We start from the raw sequence: 27,150 nt of genomic DNA on the forward strand, positions 1-27,150 counted from the left end.
CTCTCTCTCTCTCTCTCTCTCTCTCTCTCTCTCTCTCTCTCTCCCCCCTCCCCCCCCCCCCCCCATAAAAACATTTCGATAGCTATTCTACTACCCTCTTACGTTTTACGTTTGAGTAATAATACTATTACTTGTTCCTCCTCCTCTTGTATTACTACTACCCCGTTTCTCCTCGAGCTTTTGACAAACGTGAGCGACCGCCTCATCGATATCGTTCTGATCGACTACAGCGCCGAATCTGCCTCGAAAAGAAAAAAAAACAAGTTAGATCGGGTGTTTTCAGATTTGATTCGATCGATTGATTGGACACAGAGAGAGTAGCATCGCCTTTTCTCCCCGCGCCAAAACCAAAGACGGCAAAAAAAAAGAAAGTCCAAACATACCGATAACAACAAACCTTCCCAACCAACCACTCCTTCACCTCCTCCAACTCCTCGCATCCAAACGAATTCCGCACACGTGGATTTTGCATTAATTTCACCCAAGCACGAACAGGCGGGACTTCTTGTTCGCAGATTTGTAAATTCGCGCTGAGATTGAGGAGATGGATTAAATCTTTGCGCTGAGTGAAAGGAGGGAATTGGGGGGTATAAGGTGGTGGTGTTGTTGTTTTTGATGCTGGATGCTGCTGCTGCTGATGATGCTGCATGATGGATGTGTAGGAGGGTGCGGTGGCCATGAGGGCGTGGCCGGAGATGTGGAGGTTTTCGTTGTCGTTGGGGACGTCCTCGGGAGGGGTGGGGGTGGGGAGGTGGGGAGAGAGGGGGATCGTTGTTGTTGTTGATGATGATGATGATGATGGTAACGATGATGATGAAGGAGGAGGAGGGTTATTGTTGTTGTGGGCTCGGATGTGCAAGTATTGGATGTGGCCCATGCAGGGTCTTTCGAGTCTGGAGGAAAGGCAGAGTTTAGCTTTTTGCTATGTGGTGGATGTCTCTGTTGTTGTGTGTATTGGAGGAGAGTACTAACGTGAGAACGAAATCGAGACCGAGTGCATCATAATCGAGAGGAGGGGCTGGCAGCTCCGTCGGAAGCTGGGCTATTATTGCTGAATTGGAATGATCTCGTTGCATCGTGTCTTCCACTTTGATGGTATAAGAGTCCGATGGGGGTATATCAAAAGTGAAGCCTCGTGTCTCTGCCATGTCCCGCGTGCTAGCTCGGCGGAGGGCGATATGCGAATCTGCTACCTCCTGGAGGGGTGCATTAGCAGTCAGATTCGGACCAGAGGTGTCGGAGTGACTGCTTCCGGAGTCGCAGGTCCAGGACATACTGTCATAACCAGAGTCTCTGCCGCTGGAGGAATTCGACGGCTGGATGTACTCTCTCATTCGCTGGTTTTCTTCGAGGAGTTGGTCTCGCTCAACCAGAGCTGCGTCTCGTGTCTGAATGGCACCATCTCGTTCGCGTGTCGCCTGAGCGAAGAGCTCTTTTAGACGCATCACTTCGATCTCAAGATCTTTCGTATACTGTTCCTTTCGCTCGCGGTGTGTCCTGCCGTGTAGTATTAGAGACACCATTAGTCCGAATCGAGAGTGAAGCATTTACCTCTGTGCCTGGCGATTCCTCTCCAGCTTTTCATTTTGAGCAGGCTTGCTATCACGCTTTGGTCCAGGCTTCTTCTTCGTCCGTTGCAGATCAGTAGCAGCAAGTGGACCTAACGGCTGAAGGGGACTTTCGCCATGACTGCTCACTGCTTCTTTGTAAGCTTGACGTTGTACACTCATATGAAAGGTGGGGCCACTGTGCACGGTATGATCTGGGGGTTTCTCACCAGACATGCTAGAGATGCTGCTACTGCCTTCAGTAGCCAGCGGCCGCTGGGAGTTCATGCTTGAACAGGGCCCTCAGCTTGCATGAACGGCCGGTCTGAGAGTGGCAGAGATCTTCTGTCGGGATCAACAACGGTCTTTCTTGGTCCAGCGCCGGAAATAAGCACACGTCAGGACGCGGGATCGCGCTCGTAACCCGAGAAGGATGGTTGAACAACTGCGGAGCGTTGCTCGAGGCGTTGTGCTTCTGTTTGTTGGAAAGGGACAGTAATCAGCCCGTTTAGCGATTCCACTTTGACGCTTGGAGACGATGTTGAAAGTGAGATAGCAGATGGAAGATGGTTCTCAGAAAGAGAACACGTGGGGGGGTCGGAAACAATGATAATCTGGAATCTGCAAAGCATCTTTGTGGTAGCCTAGCGAAAGTGACGAAAGTCTGTTTTCAAGTGCAAGTTCCGGACCTGTTGATGACCACAATGTGATTGTTTCTGTTGCTCTTGTTCTTATTTGTTCTTGAGTTGATGATTGTACCAGTTTGCCTCGAATCGACAACAGCGTCGTCGCCATATATCCGCTATCCGCCATGAGGAGGGGAGAGAGTGAACAGAGCGGGCATCAGCACATAGAGCAGAGGGGGAGAGACGTTGGTCTTGGCAGCACAGCTGCAGCCGTTGTGATCAGTGATCACTAAATACAAATCACTGACGACAGCGTCATGTCAACGGACGCCATCGAACGTGTAATTGTCTCTACTGAAGTCTGCACTGGTCGTACCTCCTACTACGACAGACACATATCCATTCTCTAACAAGATAGATGAGCAATCACAATTTCGCCCTCTATATCTTCATCATCGTGGTCATCCTCGGTTTAACAAACAAACTCTTCGCTTCCACCAAAACCTTCCCCTGTCCATCTTCCAAAACGCTCTTGACCCACATCTTCCTCCCACTCCTCTCCACCGGCCACGCTCGCGCCAGGATGACACCGGGTGTATCAATCGGCGCCCGATAATCCAGCTGCATAGTTGCAGTAACAGGTGGGATCGCTTGCTCCCCAGTCTCATGATGAGCAATTGCGCCCGTCACGTGATCTAGTAGCAGACTGGAAAGTCCCCCGTGAGCTCTTCCCTTGAGTCCATCGAGCCCGGAGCCGATCGAAAAGAGATAGCAGTGTTCCCATTCGGAGACCGAGTCCGGAGAGGTGCTAGGTAAGCGGAAGATGAGAGACGCTCGTATGCCGGAAGGATGGGCGAGGGTTTGGGTGAAAAGGGAGCTGGAGATGATGGGGTTTGCAGTGTTGGAGTCTTGTTGCGTATCTTGTCTGAGGTATCCCAGGATGAGTTCTAGGCCGGGTTGGGAGAGGACGTTGCGGATCCATGGGAGTTGGAAGTCGGGATGCGAAGGGGTTGCTTCTGACGAGTACTGGTGTTGGACGCCCATTCTAACTCTAACTCTGTATACTTGTGAGTGTTGTCATGTTGACAAGTCAGTAGAACTGCCTTAAAGTACAGATAGGTACATGTACATGTACTTGCGATATGCCACTTCGATAAGATGAGGACCAAAGAGCCGAGGCTGTTGTACACCCAGGCGATATTCCATCTCTCTTCCTGCTGCATAACAAGTTCAGTTGTGAAATTATGAAGCGAGACACGAGACTTCTCGGAGTTTTGTCGTTCCAGCCTACTAAGGGGATTGCGTGGTCTGCTCTTGGCTATGGTACCGCGTGCGAAGGAGGTCCTAGTTTTATCCTACATGTTTCACGATTGTCGGGGTAAAGTAGTATCCAGTCTCAACATACAACCACCTGCTTCAAGCGTCCAGAAAATTGCGGTGCATTACAATCGTTGATCGCTCCTGAGGTGCACAATGCCTTAGGTAACGCATGAGATGGCACCGATGCGCATAGAAACATGGAGGTTTCCGTCCTTGGAAATCAGAAGATGTGGACATCGGGTTCACATTGACGCTCCCTGATCTCACTGTCATCGTGTATGCGCCACCCGCATCTGCTGAATGTCAGGAAAGCGGACTGGTGCGCCAACACCTCCTTCTCAGGGGCTTTCCATTTCTTCCTATCTGCGCAGGGCAGCAGCATGGAGCACTTTCTACACACCATGCTCGAGAAGCACAGTTCATGCGTTCCAACGTACTGTCGACTTTTTGAATGCAACTGTCCCTCATATCTGTCCATCCTGAACGCCTCGCTGTGATGGCTTTCGGAGTATCGATGGCATAGTGACCTATCCAGCCCGCGTTGATGGGCGCTTCCTTCACTCGCCTGCGCCGGTCACTGCTCTTTCATACAAGCCCTCTCTCTTCCTCTGCACTTGTAACCACATCTCCTGGCTCTTTCTTATCCACCTATGCGCCTCCGACCAAGATGTTGTTCACGGGAATATGAACTATACACACAACACATTAGCACTTCCGCACAGCCTCGAAGGAGAAATACAAACGTACTCAGCTTCACGATGTATCCTATCACACCCATGATCAAGAAACCCATGCCCACTGCTTGCGAGATGCGCAGGAATTCGCGTTTATCGGCTGCATATCCTCGACATTAGCTCATGTTCTACCACCCGCAATTGTCTGCCTGTGAGGGCAGAAATGGAACCGACGTACGCTTGCTGCAGCGTGTGAGAAATTGGCGGCCGTCCTTGACGAACTCGCGCGGCATTTCGAGGAGATCTTTTGCTTGGTCCATGATGTAGGTAGGATGTGGCGGGCGGAAGCGATGGAGATTCTGCAGTTTGTGGGATGTGATTCGGTTGGTGACGATTGCGGTGTTGTGTGTATGCGTTGAAGGGGGACAGGAATTGGAAATGGACGAGGACAGCTTGCGGCTTTGGCTTCACATGGCTGTCGGAAGGCGGGCCGAGGGGGAAGCATCCGCCAAAACTCTAAATTCGTTTCGCTTGGCTTCAATTGCAGCATCGCATTAACGCTCCATATTGATCGATGATGGGGAGAAGTACATCGTCACACTCACGCGAAACCCACGCATTTTGACTGGTATCTTTCATGCGGACCGCATGAACTGCAGCCCATTCCTTCTGCTGCGGAACCTCGACGCCGTATTGCCACTCACCATCCCTTGCTTGACCCTCTCAGTTGCCACATACAAGACCTTTATCAACCCGACGAGCAAGAAATATAGCCAATCTATTGCCATTCAGAAGACCACTCCTCCTTCCGTGACTCTCTCACAAAGAAAACAGTCTCTAAACCATCATTCCACCATCAACTACAAATCCGCTCCCACCAGAAGAACTACTCCCACAATGTCTTCAGAACCCCTGAAACTCCGCATCCTCATGCTCCACGGCTTCACCCAATCCGGACCCCTTTTCCAAATCAAGACCAAAGCCCTCCTCAAACTCCTCCACAAAGCCTTTCCCCCCGCTCCGGCCCCGGGCCACCTGAAATCCCATCCAGGCGGCGTAGAGCTCATCTACCCAACCGCACCCATGAAACTCTCTCCCGAAGACGTCCCCTCTCTCATCGCAAACTCCACCGAAGACGGCAACGGCGGCCTCCGCGACGAAGCCTATGGCTGGTGGACACGCGAAAACGACTCCGAACCCTATCAATACCGCGGATTAGACAACGGATTAGCCGCCATCGCGGCCGTGCTCCGTGAAGAAGGGCCGTTTGATGGAGTGGTAGGGTTCAGTCAAGGAGGTTGCGCCGCAGGGATGGTCACCGCATTATTAGAAGATGGGCGCAAAGAAGCGTTCAATCGACATTATGCTGCGCAGGGAGGGTATTGTTTTCCCGAGAGTTTTCTGGGCGAGGAAAAGGGGTCGACGGTGCATCCGGCGTTCAAATTTGCCGTGTCGTATTCCGGGTTCGGCGCGTCGCGAATGCAGCAGTATCGTGCGTTTTATGAGCCGAAAATCGTTACGCCCATGATGCATTTCATCGGGAGTGTGGATACCGTGGTCAGTGAGGAGAGGTCTTTACAGTTGGTGAATGATTGTGTGGGGGGCGAGGAGGCAGGGAATGGAGGGAGGGTGGTCAGGCATCCAGGGGGCCATTTTTTGCCGACGTCGAAGACGAGTGTGGTGCCGCTAGTGGCTTTCATTCGAGAGGTGATGAATGGGCAGGCGGGAAGTGGGAATTCGCATGGTGGAGCGGAGAAGGAGGAGGAGAGTGTGGAGGATATGGATGTGCCCTTTTGATGGGATGCGATGTTACGAAAATCACGAGTGCACATTGGGTGGGATGCTTTCTTCTTTTCGGCACTGTTCAGATCACGGCTCGACATGGAGAATGAAGATATGGGAGGCACAAGTTCTTGGTTCGGCACTGTTCAGACATCCAAAGGCTGGCTATATATAGGAGATATGGGAGCAGGGTTTTGTTCTTTTCTTTTTTTTTCGGGATGATGAATGATAGAGCCGATAGACGTGAGATAGATTTATAGACAGTACCAAAAAGATGTAAATGTCCACTCTTCTCCACTTGGTATGCTACTGTCTCGATCCAAACAACAAAAGACGGAAACCAGGGTGGCGAATAGTCTCAGTTGTCAGATTAGAAGGCTTCCTCTTCCTAGGAGGCTTCTTTTTCCCCTTAGGGTTCCCCTTCCTAGGAGCCTTCCCCTTCCTCTTTCTAGGAGCCTTCCTCTTCTTCTTCCTAGAAGCTTTCCTCTTCCTAGGAGCCTTCTTCTTTTTCTTTATAGGCTTCTTCTTCTTCTTTTACTTCTTTTCCTTCTTCTTCTCCTTCTCTCTCTTCTCCTTCTCTTCTCCTCATTCTTCTTTTCTAAAATTTAGATAAGGTAGCCTATAGGGATAAATAGGTAGGTAAGCAAATAGGTAGGTAGGTAGGTAGGTAGGATATACCTATAGCTACATAGAGCTAAGCCGGAGGAGAGGTTATCCTATACCGAGGCTTACTAAGCTTCTGAGTATCCTTCCAGATCGCCCTCCCGCTTGATACTTGGAAGGTATTACCTCCTAATCTGATGCATCTGATTTAGTGTAAGTAAGTGAGGCAGACCTCCGAGGAGGCAGCGCTGCGCGCAGTCCCGAAAAAAAAGAAAAAAAGAAGCTTTTCGTAGTATCACTGCATGCGAGAGATGCTAGTGCGTACGTGCGTGCACAATGCGGGTCTCTCTCAACACAGTTCACCTATTTACCTCCTATTACCATCAATATTGTGTCGACGCCATTGTAGTGCTCACCTCATCACTACCTCCTACCTACCTATACGAAGAGCGGGAGCTGGAGCTGAAGCTGAATCGTCCTCATCAACGTCATTTAATATGCTCACAGCTACTAGTAGGAAGGTTAAAAGGTATGTAGGTACCTACATCTCACGGTTCGCGACTTGGCCGTCTCAGTCGGACCCGATAACTCCGATTTTACAGCCACCAAAGATCCTATTCCCATTCCCATCCAGCCTATCTAGCTCCCAGCCTATCCATCTCTGGAGTGGATCATCGCGCAAGCTACCACAGGTGCCCTGTCTCAATGCGTTTTTGTTTGACTCTGTGCATGTGATATGATCCTATAGGCCGAGAAGCAGGGGAAGGATTTTTTGATTGTACGCTTCGGGATTGGCTACCTACCTTATGTAGGTAGGTAGGCGTTTGGTAAATTGGGGAGGGAGGGAGATATATGTGGGAGGTACATGTACTGTCAAATGCACAGTCGTTTTTGTGTGCAGTGACCGTGGTGTAGATTTCCCGGGCCGTGACCAGACCAGCGGTTGTGCTCCGCTATTTACTACATCCTCCTACCAGACCTTGAGTATTCTGCAAATGCGCGGACGTTTTGGTCAAGTCATTTACTCACATCATTGTTCAAAACGGCGCTGTCGATACCTATTCTGTGCAAGCCGAAGTCAGACGTAAACACCCTCGGAGTATTTGGTTAAGGTCGTACCTCAGTGAACTTGTCCATAGCCGCCGTACTTACCGTATTACCTACCGTATTACCTACCTCCTACGGGCCTTCGGAGGGCGAACAACAGGTAGGATGTACTACTACTACTACTACTACCTACCTACTGTAACACGGTTTGGTAGGCGTGGCGTACTCGTGCAGGGGATGACAAGAATATGCTCGGCACCGAAAAACCGATCAGCAACCAGTTATAAACGAAGGCACCAAAAGCGAACAGCTTGGCGGCAAAAAGGATGACGATGTGAGACACCGAGACTCGGTCATGCGCTCGAGTTGCTTGTTACGCTGTGCTGCGGTGGGCTGGCGCGCTGCAGGATGTTGATTGATGAGAGCGTTCCTGTTGCTTTCCCTGGATCATTCTGCTACTTCTCATCAGTCCCGTTGCGTTTATTTCCTTCGTAGGTACCATAGTATACTCTATATGGGGGGTTTAGACTTCTCCCTGCTGCCGGGTTCCGGCCCAGGAGAGTGTGTTGAGAGTGTAGGAGGTAAAGTTCTCCTGAGCAGTCTCCTCCTCCCTCCCCACTAGTCGAAGGATCGCGCATACGGTCCCGAGGGTGCGGCGCCGTGATACATTCCACTATAACATAGGAGGTACCTAGGGAATCGATAGGGGCCGCCACCGTGTGTGCCATGCAATAGAGAAAAAGGCAGTGTGAGCATCTCATATGCGAGGTGGGTGTTCGTTGGACGCCAGGTCCTGCAGCTTCATCTCACCGCTGACACCACATGAACATGGAGATTGATGGATCAGTCAGTCGTCAATATGCTGCTGTGCCGTCTAAAAGGCATATCACCAAGTGAGTACGATGGGGCTTTTTGGTGTACTGTATTATTCATCCTCCATCAAAATTGGTCCCCTTTCCCGTTTGGGCTCGGCACCGTTTCTAGTCCCGGCGGGTTTCCCGGCGGCGGCACAGAAGCTTGGGTCCGTTGGACCACGACCATCCGTTTGACGGGCGCTGTAGATCTCTCTGGACGACAGACATTGCTCTCCCATCCGTCACAAACAGCCTCTGCGAATGTCACAATCATCATCATACCTCTCCTCTTCTTCTCGCCAGGCAGCACCGACACTGCGCTTCATTCCAAGGCGGTCAGCAATCGGGCGAGCGTTGCGACACCCTCCCTCTTCACGAGCAGGAACAGTAGCAGGTTTGGGTGTGGGTACACAGACGTCGTGCAATGATCCATTAGACTGAAGGCGTTGGACATTTGTCACAAAAAGAGCGTCGGCTGTGCAAGGGAGCAATCTCCCTCTCTCATCACACAGAAAGAGTAACGAGGATACCGGCTGCCAGGGGGAGCTTGCTTGCACTTGAGATACCTGCTGACGATGCTCGACGATGCTCGATCATGACCGGGCTTTTCTCTTGGAGGTGATGAAGGTGGATACGCAGACTGAACATGAGCTGGATGAGCAACTGAAGACCGAGGCAAAGCAGCTCGGAGTGGACATTGAGGAGACGGACTCGGCCATGGGAAGCAACCAGTCGTTTAGGACATGCTGCTCCGACTATTCTCGGCGCTCAGAGTCGGTTGACTCGACGACATCACACTCGACAGGTCTGATGTCGACCTTCTCCGACAGCTCAAAGGAGCACCCAGGGATCTCTGTTGATCGCAAAGTTCGATCGGGAACCACTCTCTCATTCAAGGACTACGACAGCTTCGTATCCCGAGGTGTGCCAAACGGTCGATTCTCGATATCCTTTTTCTCACCACCGCCACCACTACCATCCAGCCCATTCCATTCTGTCTTCTCTCTTCCTCTATCGCAGCCACCGGCATCTCCAGACGCGTCGCCGAGAAGACACTTTCGACGTATTCGAGGTCTCAGTCTGCTGCGACCCCATCGATCAGATTCAATCACATCTCTGGCTGACGCGTGTCCGCACTGCCCACATGATCCGCCAAGCCAAAGACGAGCGATTCACAAATTGCCTTGTGGACACCGACTTTGTACCCAAGCACTCCGCAATACCATCAACGCCGCCATCGACTGCACAAAAGGAGCGGTGCCTAGCTGCTGCAGCCAACCCATCCCTGGACGCCTGGTCGAGCATGTCATGACGCACGAAGAGCAAGCTGCGCTGCTGCACAAATTAGAGCAGTGGGACGAGGTTGTGTCATCGAGGCCGTCCACGAATGGTTCTCATCGCGAATTTCACCAGCAACAGCCACCTGGGAAACATCATGTCGAGCGAGATCATCCTAGTGTCATGCCAGTATCACTACAGGCGGCTCAGGAGGCGCTCGGAGACGTGGTCGAGCGCGAGGACTACAGACTGCTGCAAAGTAGCCAAATCGAACAGCGTGACCGTTACATCGCCTGGGCAGCGAAACAACAGGCGGAGCTGATTGACAGGCACGACCAACGTCGACGTGATCTCCGGTCGATGCACGAAGCTGTCGCGGAGGCGATGCAGGAGCGTCACGCCTCTGCCACAAGCGATGCAGAAGATAAGCAAGTCCAGGCTGAGTCTGACTTGCGCGAAGCTCAGGAGAAAGAGCGATGCGACATTGCCACAGCTTTGAAGCACCTGGGGTCGTATTGCGCTGGAACATACAGTAATGGCGAAAGTCACGACCGCATCGTAACAGAACAAGCTCGACTGGAACTGAAAAAAGCGCGATGGCATCAGGATACCATGGCTATTCGGCATGAAAGTGCCATCAATGTCTTGCGTGGGGAGCAAACCCGCAGGCTACACAACCGAGCGCTGCGACAAGATAGAGATTTACATGAGTTGAGACGTCAGCAGCGCAAAGAGGAGCTCGAGCTCGAGCGCTCATGCAATGGCGAGCTCGCCAAGCTCAACGAGAGTCTCGACGAGAAGAGAAGAAAGCTTTGCTGGAGACAGGAACTTCAGATGGCCATAATCGCGAAGCGGATTGAAGCGGAAACAGGCACGCAGTTGGAGTGTAGGCTACCGACCGCGGACTGGCAATGGGACTTAATGGACTCCAGGGAGAGAGCCGACAGTCGCCTAGATGGCGCCGGTGGTCTGTCTCACCATCCACGACACGACTCTACCAGGAGCGAGACAGATGCAGTCTTGCACGAACCAGACGCAAAGTACGACAGACAATCAACAGGAATTATGCACGTGCGGGAGTTCAAGATTGGTGGCATGTGAAACACTTCAAAGAGAGCGCTTCGAAGGATGGATCATGCGAGTGAACACTTGCTCTTCCTTGCAGAAGCGTAGAGTGTCCCATACCTAGGTACTCTCCCTTTTACGAATCGCCTAACGGCGCAGATGTACTTTTACGACGAGATGCCACGTGGAATTAGAGAATCAAGAGGGGTACAACAGGACCGCGATATAGGATTTTGTAGCGGACGAGTGGTGTAAGAGCAACAGCTATAACCTTGTCTCAAGTAGTCTGCAGAACAGTGTCAGCATAATTTGCCAGCTTCTAATGCGATCGATGTTCTTGATGGTGACCGATTGAGCCGCCGGGAAGCAACCTTCGAATCGGGTTTACTGAACTCTTCGCTCACGGATTGAGTGTCAAGCACGTCTCCGTGATCTTTTTCCTAGGTCCTCATCCCAATATATGTACTTACTGCGCTTCGGACCTTGACGCGACCTGAACGCGCGAAACCAGATTTCATGGTATAGCCCCACACTTGATGCCTTGGTCGTCCTTGACAACCGGCCACTCCCGTCGCCCAATCAACCTCACCGTTCAATGATGGAGTTCTCGAGCAGATCTCGACGACGACGACCACCGCGAATGGGACATCGCCCAGCGAGAATGACAAGCTACGAGGCACTCGCCACGGAAGTGGATCGCATCACAACATCCCCCTATCCAAGCCAACTCCGGACTTTGCGCGACATCGCAGAAAAGTGCGCTGACGCAGACATCTCGCAATGGGCAGCGGCAAAGCCATGTCTCATCGAAACATTGGCAACCTGTCTTCTGGAAGGTTTGCAGCAATGGTCGTATGTTCTGGACATTATCACAAAATTTGCATTCACTGCGCCTTGTCGTGATGCGTTTTTGCGCCAGGAACCGACTTTGTTGCATAGTGCTGTGGCACATGCGATCAAATCTGGCAATCATCATCATGAGAGATCGAAGTATACGCGAGCGAGCGTGGCGTTGCTGTCGTTGCCGTTGCCGGATACTGTTGCTCTTCCTGCGGAGGCTCAGACGCTGTTTATTCAGTTGGTGGAGGATGCGGCGCGGAGGCCGTCGCCGATGACTATACAGCCTGTGTATATCATGCTCTCGGGGACGGGGGGATTGCTCCTGGGAGTTCTCAGTAGCGAGACCATGACGCGGTTTGAGGACCATCTTTTGGAAATTCTGAAGAACAGTGGAAGCACGCCAGATGGCTGTTTGAGTTTGTATTGTTTGGCCATTATGAATTTGGTCTGCAAGTCTACGACGGACACCGCGTTGAGACTTACCGCCAGCTCATATGACACTCAGGACTTTTTGGCGAGCACACCTGCGTCTTCGAAATGGAAGTCGGAAGCGATGCAGCAGTTCTTCACTGGAAGCAAGGCACAGAAAAGTATACAGCTTGTGGTACTGTCAGCTTACCTCGCTTCAAAAGCAACCTCGACAGATTGTTCGTTCGAAAAGGTCAAATCTCTCGCTCTTGCGAATGAGATCATTGCAGCCATACCCGCGGACATCAGGAAAATCTGGGCGACAGCGAATCCAGGCATGATTCGCAAATTGCAAGAACGGCTCTGTGCGGAAGATGTGGAGGACAAAACTAAGACGCTCGCTCTTCGTTTTATCGGAAAGCTATGCGACCTCGATACGCTGCCACACCCAGTTCTGGAGAGCCTCGAGTTGACTTTTCTGGAGGCGAAGCAGTTACAGACAGTGCACACTCTATGCTCACATGTGGATGACAGTGACCTGTTCTGTGGTGTTCTTTCTCGAGCTCCCATCAGTATACTGCTTGAGAACGCCGTGGACTATGCAATCCGGACGGATTCAGCAGAATTAGCAGCAGGTGCTGATGCCGTAACTCGCATGATCTCCGATGCGCAGGTTATTGTTGGCTCTCAGAAGATCGCTGGACACCAGATACGGGAAATGCTGACTGATGAAAGCTTTACTCGCAAGCTCCAGCAACTTCAAGCGCTTCTTGAGGAACAGAAGGCACTCAACCCAGGACCTGCCTCTAGTGGCTGGTGTTACAAGGCGCTGCAGAGGACCAGATCGAGACTTGCGCATCAGATCAGTAACCTGTTGTTGCGAGCTTCCCAGGGCTCTTCTCTCGGATCGTACGCCATGACAGTCCTCCTCGACCTGCACGCCCTCTCTGCTCGTGGTGATCTCGAATGTGCTCATGGGCGACAGGACTGGAGGGAGGTCGTCGCTATCGCGGATTCTGACCCGACGGACAATGCGCACGAGCACATCGATTGGCGAGAGGCGCTACATACACATTTCAAAGCCCGTGCCCATGTTGAACAAGATGCGGTAACCAGATTATTTGCGAAAGCTTGCGCAGATCTGGAAGCACGCTGTGAGACCGTGGAGAAGCCTTTGCGCGACGAGCAAGAGAGATGCCGAGCACTGGAGGAACAGAACTCCGCTTTGAGCCGGGCGTTTGACGAGATCGAGTCCAAGTATGTGGAGGCAACATTGCGAATTCGATCGCTAGAGGAGAACGAGAGTCGTCAAGCGGACGATCTGGAGGATGTCGAAGATCAGAACGCGAGACTGCTCAAGCGTGTCACTGAGCTGGAAGAGACATTACGCCAATCACAATCGGACGCTCAGAAACAGTTGGCTGACATTAAAAGTGCTAACCAGATCGCTGGGCTTGATGCGGCGGCGCGGATTGCACAAAAGCAGGAAGCGCTTGAGGATGCCGAGGATGAGACTGCGCAGTGGAAGGCCAAGTACAAAGACCAGGCTACAAGGTTGTCGAGCTACGAGCATCGTCTGGAAGAAGCAGAAGTGGACCGTGAACAGCTACGCGAACGCTTGTCGATCCACGACGCGCGAGCCAACGACCTGGAGCGTGAACTTGGCCGGTCTGAGATGGAGAACAATCGACTCAAGACTGCGAACGCGACTCTGGAGGAGGATCTCCACACAGCTAGCAGTGGTGATGCAGAGAAGCTTCGTCAGCTTAAGGAGGTGAAGGATGAACTGCAGACATGCCGAGCTGAGCGTGACGGGGTCAAGTCAGAGCTAGCTCGTGAGACTGAACACCTGCGAGCGGCTATCGAACGACAGCAGCAAGAGTACGCCGAGCTCACTGATCAATACAAGGAGGATCACGCCCATCTCCAGCAAAAACTTGCAGATGCACAACAGGATCTTCGTGAGATCATTCACTCCAAGACGGCGCATATCGAGAGCCAGGATGAAAAGATTGCAGATCTCAGGAAGAAAGTCGAGCGCTATCAACGCAAGTGTCACGAAAAAGACCAACAGATTGCCGAAGCAGAATCTATGCGTGCTAACCTCATGGCGGCCATGGGCATCAACAAAAGTCAAGCCCATGCAAGTCTGCCGCATCGTTCGCGAGACTCGTTCGCATCACAAACACACACTCAAGCAGAAGATTCGCCTCCCTCGCCGCTTGCTTCTGTAGAAGACATGGATATCTCGGCATCAAATCTGGAGCAGTCTTTCATCTCTAACGGCAGATCTCAAGAAGACAAGAATGGACGTACGCCTAAGAGGCAGAAGCCAAGAAAGTCCTTGTCGTTCGCTGCTCCATTAACAACGACTGCAAAAGCTCGGGCTAGCGGCGTTGGGAATGGAAGGCTCTCCAGAGCTAGTACTGGTATCAGGCAGAGTACAGGTCGGCAGCCACTCTCCAGCACCAGTGGAAATCGTGCTTCATTGAAGCCCTTCAAAACACCTACGAAAGAGGCAGAGCTGGAGCCGATTGTTGGTGAAGATGAATCGACCTTTGATGACAATGATAGTGAGCTGTTTGCTGGGACACAAGGTGGACAGATGTTAGATTTGCAGGCGGCGTTTGATGAAAACTCGTGAGGAACTGAAAATTGATGAATGCCCTGATGATGTATCTCGTTTTGTCGGCTTATTTGCGCCTCAGGCACTCATACAGACGGGGCAGCTTTCGTCAGGTTCCTCCTGCCAAGATCTTGGGGACACGAAGCGAAGGAAGGATAAGAGGCCGTGCCGCTGCATTACATATGTTGTATGACGGCCCCTGTGGGGAACACAAGCGAAGGGAAAGAAAGGCACATTCTTCCGCGCCACGAGCTGACCAGGGGCGAGGCTTGCTTCCGACAGGATCTCTCGCGGAGAAGTTGCCTATAACAAAAGAGAACTTCACCTATAGCGCGAGCGAGAGAGAGACCCTGCTAGGAGGTTGTCCCTGACATGGACTTGTGAAGACTTCTGGCAGGGGGGAGACCGACCTTGCGCTCGTCTACTGGCCACCTTTTCATAGCTTCAACTCCGTATTCACTCAAATGAAGCTTTGTCGTCGACGTAAAATAAAAGTGGCAGTGGTCGCAGGTGGATCTGGATGCGTAATCTTCACAGTCGGAAGCGCATCCGAGGATCTGAAGGTCTTGTTTACACTTTCTCCATGTCTTCAGCGCTTGAGCAATGCATCCCTTGCGGAACCCAACTCACGGGCTTCGTGCAGCATCCGTTATGAACTGATTGGCTACTGGGCTCTCTCCATAATCTTTGGACCACTCAGGCACGAGCTCATGACAGACTGTCATGCACCTCATCGACGGCGAGCACTGGCTGTTTTTCGATCTCCACACCCGTCAGCCCGAGCCCTCGCCTGGTGCTCGGTACTCCTGGCTTCTTGTTGACAGATGGAGGGAGTTGTACATTCCGCCCTCACGTCCTCAATGGCGGGCCCCCGACTGGTATATGAGAATGTCGATCGGCATCTCCCACTTGAAGAGGCATTGTCGTCCGTTTGGCTCACACCTCGGATTTTTTTTTCGCTTAGATTGCTGTCGCTTTATCAACTAGGATCACTTGATTCGATTACAATGGCTACGAGACGACAATATCCTACAGAATGGAGTCCTGTACCCCACAAGATTGAGACGCGACACTCACAACTCGAGCCTAGAGATGAATGCGTCCGACTTCCGAAGAGCAATGAACGAGCGCTACGACCAAAGCCATTGAATCTCCCATCGAAGCAGCCTGAAGATGACAGCACAGGCAAAATTCTCATTCAGCCGCGTAATCAGGAGAAGTCGGAGTCTCAAGAACAAATCCAAGATCCACAGATAGTAGATGTCGCATCCGCATCAACATCGGCATGGCCGCGCAGGGGTTCCAAGAAGGGTAGTTACAGCCGTAGTAGTAGTAGTCGTAAGGCGTCGCCGAGTATACATGTACCTTCGACACGACAATCGGAGATCTCGCTCGGCATTCTGGACTACTACATGCGAGAGCCTTCGCCTATCATCCACAGCCCCGAAATACCCCCTCGAACGCTGAAACTCGATCCTGCTATGGATCGTTTCGACTTTGGCTTGTCAGCAGCTACTACACCGACTCCTCCCTCCTCTTCCTCCACCACCAATGTGGCAATCAACTCCGACGAGATCGTCTCTTCATCATCATCATCAAAAAGGCCTAGAGCATTGACCAACAACACGCAATCGGGCCGTCCTTTGATACCCATATCGCCACCGTCGCAGTCACGGCCCTCAGCAACTCTCACCAACAGAGGAGGCTACACCCTCTTCCCTGTCATTCAGGAAATCACACCTCCGCCCCGCCAGCCGAAGATCACGCTCGTAGAAGCATCTGATCTACCGCTACCACATCAAACTCCCACATCGACAACCGTCGTGTGTAGTAGTGATAGTAGTAATAGTAATAATGTAGCTTCACCTCCCGAAACCACCTATCGCCCTCGAAAGGAAAGCATCTCATCATCCATCCGAACCCGCAACGATAGCATCAACTCTTTTCAAGCACGATTACTGGGTAAACACCAACGTCAACAATCCATCATTCCCTTGAGACTCCTCTCCTTGAACTCTCGAGCGAGTACTTCTCCTACCTCTCATCAACGACAACCCAGTACCCCACGAACAACAACCACAACAACAACACAATACTCTCCCTCGTCATTGCTATTCTTATCTTCTCCTCCTTCATCCGCAAACGATAATAAAAGTCGTTGGTCGGATGAATCCACCAACACCAATACTACTTTTACTACTACTTCCCACAACAACAACACAATTCCAACTAATAATCAAATCATCCAATCCCCTTCTCACGCCCCTACCCCAGACCCTCGAACGTCATTCGGTTCATTACTCAGACGTGACAGTGCACAGTATCCTGCCTGTTTCTTCGATGATGACGACGACGACGACGATAATGATGATGAGTCGGTACCGTTGAGTAGAAAATGGGCTTGGAATAAGAAGAAGAATATGGGCAAGAAGGATTCCACGAGTGGGATGATGATGATGACGGGAAGAGAATCTAAGAGTTCTTCTGCTGCTTTTGTTTCGACTTCTGCTTCTTCTTCTTCGCATTCTGCGAGGAGGGATGGGAAAGGTGTGAGGGAGATTTGGGATGAAGGGGAATCTACTAGAAGGGAGAGAGGAGGAGGAGGAGGGTTTTGGAGAGGATTTCTTTGTGGGTGTGCTGGACGTTGATGTTTTTTTTTCTCTTCATAGGATTGGTCAGAGGGAGGGGGGAATGGCGTTGGGTTGGTTAGTGGGGAGGGGGGTGGGTATGATGACAGATCATGATTGATATGGTCATGAGTGATGATGATAGTCATGATGGATGATGATAGTTGATGACGAGAAAAAAAATGGATGATTTAGAAATGATGGAATGTTAGAGCACAAAAGGAAGGCACGGCCAAAGTATGCTGCTTACTTATCTTACTGATAAAAGAAGAAGAAGAAGAAGAAGAAGAGATATCTTCCATGGCTTAGGATCGATCTTGCCTTATCCTCAAAAGACCAACGATTTATCAATTTCATCAGTTTTACCTGTTTTTAAAAAAGAGGCCGCGTGGACTTTTTTAATTTTTTCTTGTTCGCGTATCGCGTATCCATGTAAGGAACCGAGTACATAATATCACATGTCTCTCTTTGAGGTGGTCTCTCTTCTGATAGGGGTGGGGAAAGTGGTCCCGGGTGGGTTTTATGGGGTGTGATTTGTGATTTTGTGATGTGTGATGTGTGATGAGAGGAGAGGGGGGGAGGGGGCAGAGAGGTGTGATGAGGAAGAGAGGGAGAGAGATGGATAGATCTGGGCGAGGGACAAGGGGATGAGAGGGAGGGTTTAAAATGGAAGTGCCACGTGGGAATTTATTATGTGTTGTGCTACTACTGTATGTATGTATATACATGGTATGTATATATATATGTATATATATACTACTATAGGTAAATGAGATAGATAATAAGGTAGGTAACTTCAACTAAAGAGGTTGGATCTACAAGGTACGACAAGTTAAAAAATGCAATACTACCTTCGGTATATGTACATATATCTATTTAGGTAGGTAGTAGGTAGGGGAGTGGCGACAGATTCAATACTGTGGCGTTCTATAGACTGTCTTTTTTGCTTTTGGAATAATTGCCAATTCACAGGGCGATGATACTACTTCCTCTCATCGTTATCATTGTCGTCGTTATCATTGTCATCGTCGTCGTCGTGCCGTCGCCGTCGCCGTCGCCGTTACCGTCGGGACCATCGGAACCATCATGCTGGTATGACATGTCATGGTCCAGGTGTCCAATCCATGGATGCATCCAGCCACCATCCCCCAGTTCGATCTCGATTGCTGCCACGTGCCAGTAGAGTGGAGGAGAGAAGTGGGACAGGGCATACCACCTTCTGTCGCAGCACAATGAGCACATTAGTGTGGTATCACACGCAGTCACGGTGGTGGACGCGTTGTGGGGATGGTGTATGGAAGTGGTGATGAAAGGAGACATACAACACATACAACACAAAGAAGCACAGATTCGCCAAGACGTCCGGAAGGACACTCAGCGCTCCCAAGAGTCCAAGACAGGCAGATCCATTCCGAAGTCGGCAGCCAGCATTGAAGGAGCTTCCTTTTCCAGCCTAGGCCTTCCCTGCACACCAAACAGCCTCGGAGTTAGCGAGAAGGAATACACGTTGGCTAACCTGCCGTTGCCCCTTCGCAACGCCGTATCACAGAAGCAGGAATGGTCCGTGGGTGATGAAAAGATGTGCCTTTGGAGATAGCGCTGGGAAATGCAGAGCAACACGCACTGCCATGTGCTGCTTTCGCACTACCTTCCCCTTATGGTCACCACCTACCCGAACCACTTGGCGCCGCCTGCGGCCTGCGGCGTCGTCGCCGTGCCGATCACATGAGAAAGAGAGAAAGCGAGAGGCAGAGAGCGAGAGGCAGAGGCAGAGAGAGAGCGAGAGAGAGAGAGAGAGAGGGAGAGTCCACTCGCTCCCGAAAGTACCTGTAGTCACCCATCATCGATCACTTCTTATAAGTTGGGCCACCACTTGTTGATCCCTGAGGCTCTAACTAGTTCGTTACCGCTGTCGTGGTACAGTCCAGCAGCATTGCCAATATGCCCGCCATGAGAAAGGATTCGCATCAGTACCATCATATCCATCGGGGCCAGAGCCATCTCACATGGAACAAGGACGAACCACCGAAGCTCTCCGTGTGCTCGGGCGACGTCGTGACCTTTGATTGCGTCGACGGAGGCAACGGCCAGATCACAGCAGAGTCGACGGTCCACGATTTGACGACCTTCGATACGTCAAAGGCAGATCCCGTGTTTGGGCCAGTATACGTGCACGGAGCAGAGCCGGGTGACGCCTTGGAAGTCGAAGTGATTGATCTGCACACGGCCAACTGGGGATGGACCGCCATCATTCCCGACTTTGGCCTCCTGGCAGATGAATTCACCGAGCCACATCTCAAGATCTGGAAGTTGCCTGCCGAAGACCGAGTGGCGTGGTTTAACGATGACATCCGCATTCCACGCCGCCCGTTCATGGGAACAATGGGAATCGCACCCCGCGAACAAGGTTCCTTCTCCACCATTCCGCCGACGGATACTGGTGGAAATATCGACTGCCGCCACATCACCAAGGGAACAAAGCTCCTGCTGCCCGTCCGGACTCCAGGGGCGCTTTTTAGCTGTGGAGATGGGCATGCAGCACAGGGTGACGGCGAGGTCTGCGGTGTTGCCATTGAGACTCCCGTCCAGGCAACTTTGCGCTTCACCGTGAAGAAGAAGCAGCCGTGGGTGCAATCACCGCACTTCTCGTGCCCGCCGCAGAGAGATGACATCCTTCCGGATTGCGGGACATACAATACAATGGGCGTTGACTCCAGTCTGCTCGAGGCCACCAAGAAGGCCGTCCGTGCGATGCTGGAGTATTTGCAGGCGGAGAAGGGCATGTCGAGGGTGGACGCATACATGCTCTGCAGTGTGGCTGCCGATATGAAGCTCGCCGAGGTCGTCGATATGCCGAACTATGCCGTCGTCGCCAGTCTGCCGCTGAACGTCTTTGTCAATGGAACCTGAATGGGTCAGGGTTGGTCGGCCCTCAAGAGATGAGATTGGTCGATGAGCGAGTGTTCATCAGCATGCAACTGCGGAAGTCACATCCAGGTATCAGAATCGGCATCCGAGGACATCGAACCAAGGCCTGGCGTAGATTTCTTCTGTTGCGTTCCCAGAATGCTAGGCGATGGGACATACGGGCTCCAATGCGTGACCCAGCTGGATGATTGTAGCACATTACAAACAGGCATAGAGTGGCCGAGCGAGCCGGCAGCAGCCTGGGATATATAACTTCAAAGGCGCTCGATGGGGATTGGAGTCCGAAAGAAGTCTCAATGAAGACCGCTTCTTTTGCAAACCGGCATGATGTCGCCTTGGTGATAATAGAAACTGTTTTCCTCGGGAGGATGGGTTGCATCGTGGGTCAGCAGATTAATTATATCAGTAGGTATAGGTCAAACTTTGAGTGATGATATTCTTTCACTCGTTGACATGGTAATCGATTATCTCTGGCATCAATTAATACTTGACGAGATTTATCAACACCACCTGGTAATTGCATCTCAGCGCATTGCATCGCATCGCATCGTATCAATACCTTATTTCTCCTTTGCTTGTTGAGACAAGACAAGATATCCTTGCCAATAACGAACAAACAGATAAATCTCTTCTATACACAAGAGAGAAAAAGAGAAAAGAGACTCTTCAATTCTCATTCATCACCTCTCAACAACCCAACAGCAACATTACATTCCACGCCCGCCAACGCCCTACCTCCACCACCCAATCCCAAGACCCTCCTCCTCCTCGCCAAAATACCTAGCCCTGACATCAAAGTAGGAAAAGATATAATAATACCTACCTTATATCTATCCCCCAACTATCCTCCAAATCAAGAATGATTTCGTATAGCAGTCCAACCAGAATCGCTTTTTTTTACTTCTAATTATCATCATCATCATCATTATCGTATCCAAATCTCCCGAATTTTCTAACCTTCCTTGCCTAGCGAAGATCCAAAGTCGGGTTAGTACGGTACGGTACTATTTTGCTAAAAAAAATATATAGATAGAGGAGATAAAAGTACCTAAGTCAAAATAGCTAGGTTAGGTAAGGTAGGTAGGGTATGTAGCTTTTATTAGGATTAAGAAGAGACTATATATTCGTAGGAGGTATAGATGTTGTTTTGATTTACCTGGATATCTTGATATTTTATATTTTATATTTTATATACACGAATTATATATATCCATCTCCTCTTAAGCTATCTCCTTAAAGCCTCCTAAAACCCCCTCCCCGTTTCCAAAACTTATTATTATTCCAGATTTCTAACAAACAGAAAAAAACCCCGCAATACTTTCTAAGATACCTCTCTACCTCTCTAATTCCATCGTCTATACCAAATGCCAATGCCAAAAAAAAAGAGTGAATACGAGCCTTATCCCTGTCCTGTCCTGTCCTGGTCTAGAATTCAGAATTTCTCTCTCTCTCTCTCTCTCTCTCTCTCTCATTCCTCTTATTCCTCGGGTTGCTCGGGCTTGGCGCGGCTTCCATCTAGCAATAGGTAGAAAAAAAACCAAAAATTGGGGTCGATTGTTTTTTCTCTCTAATCTTCTTTTTCTTCTTCTCCCTCTTCTCCTCTTCTCCTCTTCTCTCCTCTCCTCTCTTCTCTCGCTGTCGCTGTCTCTCGCGCTGTCTCGCGCTGTGTCTCCTTTTACAGTCTATTTTTATTATGGTTTTCTCATCATCCTTGTATAAATTGATTTTGAAGTGGGATTTGAAAAAAAAAAAAAAAAAAAAAAAAAAAAAAAAAAAAAAAAAAAAGCTCCGGCTGATTTTCATCAGCCTTGGAGAGATTTCGGTTTGTTACCTACCTTATGAAAAGGGGGTATAAAGTGTATTGGCAGGATTGGGTGAATGGATGGACGATGGGGATATGGGATGGGGTGTGCTGATGAGTGGTGAGTTGAGGCGTGGCTTTGATTGGAGAGGTGGTGTTTCTCTTTCTCTCTCTCCCCCACACGCACTCTGATGTACCTGTCTTTTGGGACTGCAGTGAAGTGTTCACACGCCGGCTTCATTCATCAGCAGAAAGCAGCACACTTGGAGGCTATCTGTTCAAGACAGTGTTCAATAACATAGGTAGTCTCATATCACGAACTTTGAGCCAACAAATGATGGAACCAGGCGTCCCGGCATCTGATTCTGAATCTCAAACTTTGCACGCCAGCCGGTACAGTGACCTGTGAGCAAGACTTGGACATCCAATGCTTTCAAATCCGCTGCAGTACTCTGGATATGAGCAGGCTCTGCATCTGCGAGATGATAGCCGCCCATGACAGCGTAGAGAGGCGTGCCAGCGCCGAGTTCGAATGCGTGTCGGGAAGCATTCACCACGCCGGCATGGCTGCAGCCTGTGAAGACTACGATTCCCTTGCCTACAAAAGGAAGTCAGCTATTGGAAGTTTTTCGTGATGACTACACCTCTCTCAAGCAATACCTTTGACCTTGCACATCAAAAGTCTCTCATCTTTCATGAGAGTGTCCTCGATCCATTGTTTGTCTTGAAGCCTCACTCCATACTTGAGACCTTTCTCGTACGGAGTCACTCGTGGGATTTCTCCCGAGATGAGAAACATATCATCTAGCACAGCATGAGCCCGGTCGCTCTTCACGACTTTCCCACCGGCAGCCTCGATTTCTTCAAAGGTCGGATCTTTTCCCAATGCGATAGTCACGCCCACAGATGGAGCTTTCACGCCTCTGAGAGCAGGTCGATCAGGATGCAAGTCGACCACAACAGGAGAGCTGCTGCTGCTGCTAGACTTCTTTCGAGCATCGTCGATCATGCTCAATACCCTCAGCATACCTCCCGAGTGATCGCGATGCCAGTGAGAGAGCTGGATCCTCTCGATCGATCCCACGTCAGCACGGAGGCGGGTGGCATTGAGTTCAAATGCTCGCTCTTCTGGCCCCGTGTCGAACAAGATGGTATGCTTCTGACTGCCTCGGATGCCGGTAATCAGGAGGGAGAGACCATGTGCAGAGCAGCAAATGTTCTCCATCTTGGCTTCTCGATACGGTTCGCTGTCTGCATCGGGCTGCTGTGGCTCTTCGCGGAAGGCAATGTCTCTGAGATTACCGCTTTGCACTACTCCTGGATTGGGCGAGGCACTGATGGGGTCGAGTTCATTATCGATGACCACGAGAATCTCGACCGAGTCCAGCTCTACGAGGTTTGCCATACTGTTGGTCTGGCGAAGACTTGTGGAGAGACCCCGAAATTGGATGTAGATTGATGTCCAAGTGAAGAACACTTGATTGATGTACCAACGTACCGTCCCCGTGCTTACTTACCGTCCCCGGTTGGAGGAGACCCACCCCCGCTGCCGACAAATGCCGATGCTGCCCGAGCTCAAATCCCGACACTGCACAAGGTACAGTTGGTTCATATCACTTCACTTCACTTTCTTCTCACATCTCTCATCACCAACACCAACACCACCACCGCCACCACTACCTGGACTCTACCACTTCCGACCAAGATGAAGCTCCTCTATCCAACTTCACTCGAGCTCGATGTGGACTCTTTCAAGGGGTTCGCTACCACGTACCACGCCTACAATGTCAAAGAACTCATTCCAGAGGATCTCATTGATGCGGAAATCCTCATCACCTGGACAAACACTGCTGAAAACCTCAAAGATGCAGCATCGCGGATGAAGAACATCAAATGGATCCAATCGCTCGCTGCTGGGCCAAATGACGTCTTCAGCGCTGGGTTTTCCAAGTCCATCACGGTGACCACCGGTTCCAGCCTACACGACTACACTGTAGCCGAGCATACGCTGGCTCTGCTACTGAACGCCGCAAGACGCTTCTTCGAAATGCGTGACTTTCAAGTACAAGCGAAATGGCCTCAGCACCTGGGAGGGCCCCAGCCGGACCGACCTAAGGGGAAGTTTACCAGCTTGCGAGGCGCGAATGTGCTCATCTGGGGATTTGGAAACATCGCCAAGACTTTGACGCCACATCTGGTCAGCTTGGGTTCAACTGTGACTGGTGTAGCTCGCTCCGCTGGCATCAGAAATGGGGTGCAGGTCATCGATGAGACACAGCTTGACGAGCAACTGCGAAAGACTGACGCGTTAGTCATGATCCTGCCAGGAAGCGACAGCACCATGAACGTGTTGAACAAGGAGCGCTTAGCATTACTGCCAAATCACGCGTGGGTAGTGAACGTCGGTCGTGGCACCAGCATCGATGAGGAGGCTCTCGCCGATGCCCTGGAGTCTGGGCAGATCGGCGGCGCGGCTCTGGACGTGTTCGTAAAGGAGCCCTTACAACAGGAGTCGAGGCTGTGGAAGACTCCCAACACGATTATTAGTCCCCATGCTGCCGGTGGACGACCCCAAGGTAGTGAAGGCCTGATTGCCGAGAACTTGCGAAGATTCATGGCTGGTCAGGAACTGAAGAATGTCGCCTGACAATCATCACTGGGAGAGCAGAGCCGTGCGAGGCTCTGAGTCCCCAGATCATCACCATTCGTAAATCTTGCGCGAAATGGCCCGCTCCGGATACACTGCACGAAATGGCCGCTCACAATACCACTTCACTTTTTGAGACCTCCCAGACTCCGACTACTTGCTCGAAAGTCGTTGTAGCATGCCAACAACCCCTACAATATGTCGCTCGATATCTGGCTCCGGTCTCGCACCCTCACGACAGATAAGTACCAAATATCCACATGTCAGAAAGCATCTCTCGGACACCTGGGTTAGCATGATATATAACGATCTATCATATATGCTAGTTCCTGGGATCATCTCAGGATGGGCTACACAAACCCGAGCTTTTTTGTAGCTATATAGTCTGGCAATCAGATCATACTGGCTTGCACTAAAAAATCTCGCCTCAGAGTCTATATTATATCTGATCTGATGCATCCAACCCAGCACAAGAGAAAGAGAGTGACATGTCCGGAGTTCTCTCCTTCGCGTCATTCTCGAAGAAGCAACACCAATTTGACGCCAAGAAACCTCGCTACCGGCACCTGGTACATTTTTTGCAGGGAAGTGAAGCTTATAAGATTACATGTCATGGGCGCCGCTATTTGCCGAACATGGACAGGCCATTATTGTCAAACACTAGACACTCCATTCTAGCCATGCTTCCGTTTCTCTTCACGCCTAAGGAACACGAATACGCGGTTCTTTGCGGCTTTCGCTTTCGCTTGAGAAGGATGCACAGGGAGGGAATTTCGCCAACAACCACAACCATAACAACCACACTCTCAACGATACCCACCACAGCGGCAGCACTCACCAGATTCTCGCCATGCACACCCGATACATTGCCGCTCTGGCCCTCCAGCCCTTCCTGATTACGACAGCGCAAACCTCCTTCGACGATGACATGTCCACCGACCTTTCCCGCAACGACGTCTCCGCCGCTCTCATGAACATTACCTTTTTCGCATCCACCGCCTCAGAAGATTGCAGCAGCAGCAGCAGCAGCAGCAGCAGCGATATTGATTCTTCCTCCGATCGTTCAAATCAAGACAACACTACCCTTTCCATCTCGATCCGAACGATCCCTCTGAGCCACACATGTTTCAATCTCGGCAACACCTTCAGCGATCCGGATTCAAATTATACTGTACAAGGCGAAAAATGTGAAAAGGGACAACAGTGCGGTGTGAATTATACAATTACTGCGCATGGCTTCAGCACGAATTTAAATTATAGTCGGGTGTTTTATACGCAAGTGAGAAATCCTTTGGCGGGGTTGGTTGGTTTGATGGGGCAAAATTATGACGATGATGATAATAATGATAATAATGATGATCGAAGGGGAAATAACAGCAGCAGCAGCAGCAATGGATCATCACGAAATGTTGCTGTTGGAGGACGATTAGAATTTGAAACTTTCAATGGGCCGAATTGTCATGACAAGAATGATGAAGTTTCGCGGAAATGGAATTGTCTTTCGGAGCAAGGAGAATGTACGACTTTGCCATTTTCGGTGCAGAGTTTTGCTATTGCCATGACTGAGCCGGAATTGGTGGGGCATAGCAATTGTACGATTGCCGCTGAGAGTAATGATGGTGTTGCAGGCTGGTCGAGGTCAGGTGGAATGCAAACTGCTGTGATGGCGAGTCTGGGGTTGATTGGATTGGCGATGGTTCTGTAAAACGACTGTGAAAAAAAAAAACAAAAAATAAAATGTCAAATGAATTTGTTTGGAAGGGAGGGGGTTTCTCTTGATTTTTTTGGGTTACCGGTTTTCATCAAGATTCCAATTCTTGAGGATAAAAGGTTCTGCGGGTTGCTGCTGCTGCTGCTGCTGCTGCTTCGAACGACATCTGAAGTTGGTTGATCAAGGCTGCAAAATATATCCCTTACCCTGCGCCAGTACCCCGCCCACCGGAACGGCTTGTGATGCCTCGCGTGCCCTCGTTGGCACACTGCCTATATTCATTCCAAGCGATCGACTATGGACGAAACGTCTAAGGCACTACTAGCATACTACTCGGTTTTCAGCAGTTCAGTCTCGAATTGATTCTTCGCCATGCGAGACGGCTAGATGCTCAGCCCAACTCGTCGGAGGAATTTTTCCAGAGAATCCCAGCCCTGCGTGTGATAGAGGCATTTGTCTTGCCTAGCTGACGACCTCGAGGTACTACGGAACGATAGAGGCAGCTGATCATCTACAATATTCATCAAGAACTAGCGCAACCTCGCTGCTTGTACCATATCCGAACAGCCGCCTAATACGAAGACCCTTGCCTTCGCGAGGTAGCTGATGTGAAGCTACTTCATTATCCGCTATACGACAACGCAAACCGAATCGTTTCGAAAGATTGTATAAACCTCTTTGTAGTATAGCTCTAGAACGAATGTGATGGGGGGAGGTCAGTAAGCACTATTTTTTTCGGCACAAAAGAGGCTTACTAGGGCTCTCT

The 27,150-nt window shown here is 50.6% G+C and overlaps 10 protein-coding genes across 10 annotated transcripts; 5 read left to right on the forward strand and 5 right to left on the reverse strand.

The window, feature by feature from the left end:
• Positions 1-105: 105 nt before the first annotated feature.
• SEPMUDRAFT_74686 (uncharacterized protein) lies at positions 106-2,064 on the reverse strand (the record flags this gene model as incomplete). The annotated part of the gene is made up of 5 exons (XM_016910076.1): positions 1,778-2,064; positions 1,552-1,696; positions 973-1,497; positions 384-893; positions 106-238 (listed from the first exon to the last, which is right to left on the reverse strand). Exons 1-5 carry the CDS (start codon positions 1,833-1,835, stop codon positions 106-108), a joined length of 1,371 nt encoding a protein of 456 aa, XP_016756137.1. The 5' UTR covers positions 1,836-2,064.
• A 580-nt stretch (positions 2,065-2,644) lies between these two features.
• On the reverse strand, positions 2,645-3,049 carry SEPMUDRAFT_15362 (uncharacterized protein; the record flags this gene model as incomplete). The annotated part of the gene is made up of 1 exon (XM_016907517.1): positions 2,645-3,049. A coding segment is annotated over one exon (405 nt), but the record flags the coding sequence as incomplete, so codon positions are not given.
• A 496-nt stretch (positions 3,050-3,545) lies between these two features.
• Positions 3,546-4,572, reverse strand: SEPMUDRAFT_152326 (uncharacterized protein). Its single transcript, XM_016907377.1, has 3 exons — positions 4,406-4,572; positions 4,241-4,327; positions 3,546-4,182 (listed from the first exon to the last, which is right to left on the reverse strand). Exon 3 carries the CDS (start codon positions 3,969-3,971, stop codon positions 3,714-3,716), a length of 258 nt encoding a protein of 85 aa, XP_016756139.1. The 5' UTR covers positions 3,972-4,182; positions 4,241-4,327; positions 4,406-4,572; the 3' UTR covers positions 3,546-3,713.
• Positions 4,142-4,487, reverse strand: SEPMUDRAFT_54523 (protein translocase SEC6; the record flags this gene model as incomplete). The annotated part of the gene is made up of 3 exons (XM_016909305.1): positions 4,142-4,182; positions 4,241-4,327; positions 4,406-4,487. The coding sequence occupies 3 exons, from the start codon at positions 4,485-4,487 to the stop codon at positions 4,142-4,144; spliced, it is 210 nt and encodes a 69-aa protein (XP_016756140.1).
• Positions 4,573-5,197: 625 nt separating the features above from the next.
• SEPMUDRAFT_152327 (uncharacterized protein) lies at positions 5,198-6,123 on the forward strand. The gene has a single exon (XM_016907378.1). The coding sequence runs from the start codon at positions 5,251-5,253 to the stop codon at positions 5,962-5,964; it is 714 nt and encodes a 237-aa protein (XP_016756141.1). The 5' UTR covers positions 5,198-5,250; the 3' UTR covers positions 5,965-6,123.
• Positions 6,124-8,745: 2,622 nt separating this feature from the next.
• Positions 8,746-11,099, forward strand: SEPMUDRAFT_152328 (uncharacterized protein). The gene has a single exon (XM_016907379.1). The coding sequence runs from the start codon at positions 9,039-9,041 to the stop codon at positions 10,830-10,832; it is 1,794 nt and encodes a 597-aa protein (XP_016756142.1). The 5' UTR covers positions 8,746-9,038; the 3' UTR covers positions 10,833-11,099.
• A 4,578-nt stretch (positions 11,100-15,677) lies between these two features.
• SEPMUDRAFT_136853 (FmdA_AmdA-domain-containing protein) lies at positions 15,678-20,727 on the forward strand (the record flags this gene model as incomplete). Its single annotated transcript, XM_016902806.1, has 2 exons — positions 15,678-16,493; positions 19,221-20,727. 2 exons carry the CDS (start codon positions 15,678-15,680, stop codon positions 20,205-20,207), a joined length of 1,803 nt encoding a protein of 600 aa, XP_016756143.1. The 3' UTR covers positions 20,208-20,727.
• Positions 20,728-22,202: 1,475 nt separating this feature from the next.
• On the reverse strand, positions 22,203-23,431 carry SEPMUDRAFT_74702 (uncharacterized protein; the record flags this gene model as incomplete). The annotated part of the gene is made up of 2 exons (XM_016910077.1): positions 22,203-22,624; positions 22,687-23,431. The coding sequence occupies 2 exons, from the start codon at positions 23,429-23,431 to the stop codon at positions 22,335-22,337; spliced, it is 1,035 nt and encodes a 344-aa protein (XP_016756144.1). The 3' UTR covers positions 22,203-22,334.
• Positions 23,432-23,713: 282 nt separating this feature from the next.
• On the forward strand, positions 23,714-25,512 carry SEPMUDRAFT_152330 (2-Hacid_dh_C-domain-containing protein). Its single transcript, XM_016907380.1, has one exon. The coding sequence runs from the start codon at positions 23,732-23,734 to the stop codon at positions 24,671-24,673; it is 942 nt and encodes a 313-aa protein (XP_016756145.1). The 5' UTR covers positions 23,714-23,731; the 3' UTR covers positions 24,674-25,512.
• A 128-nt stretch (positions 25,513-25,640) lies between these two features.
• Positions 25,641-26,384, forward strand: SEPMUDRAFT_129028 (uncharacterized protein; the record flags this gene model as incomplete). Its single annotated transcript, XM_016902252.1, has 1 exon — positions 25,641-26,384. The coding sequence occupies one exon, from the start codon at positions 25,644-25,646 to the stop codon at positions 26,376-26,378; it is 735 nt and encodes a 244-aa protein (XP_016756146.1). The 3' UTR covers positions 26,379-26,384.
• Positions 26,385-27,150: the final 766 nt, after the last annotated feature.

Source organism: Sphaerulina musiva, assembly GCF_000320565.1.
Source record: "Sphaerulina musiva SO2202 unplaced genomic scaffold SEPMUscaffold_13, whole genome shotgun sequence".
Taxonomy (NCBI): Eukaryota; Fungi; Ascomycota; class Dothideomycetes; order Mycosphaerellales; family Mycosphaerellaceae; genus Sphaerulina; species Sphaerulina musiva.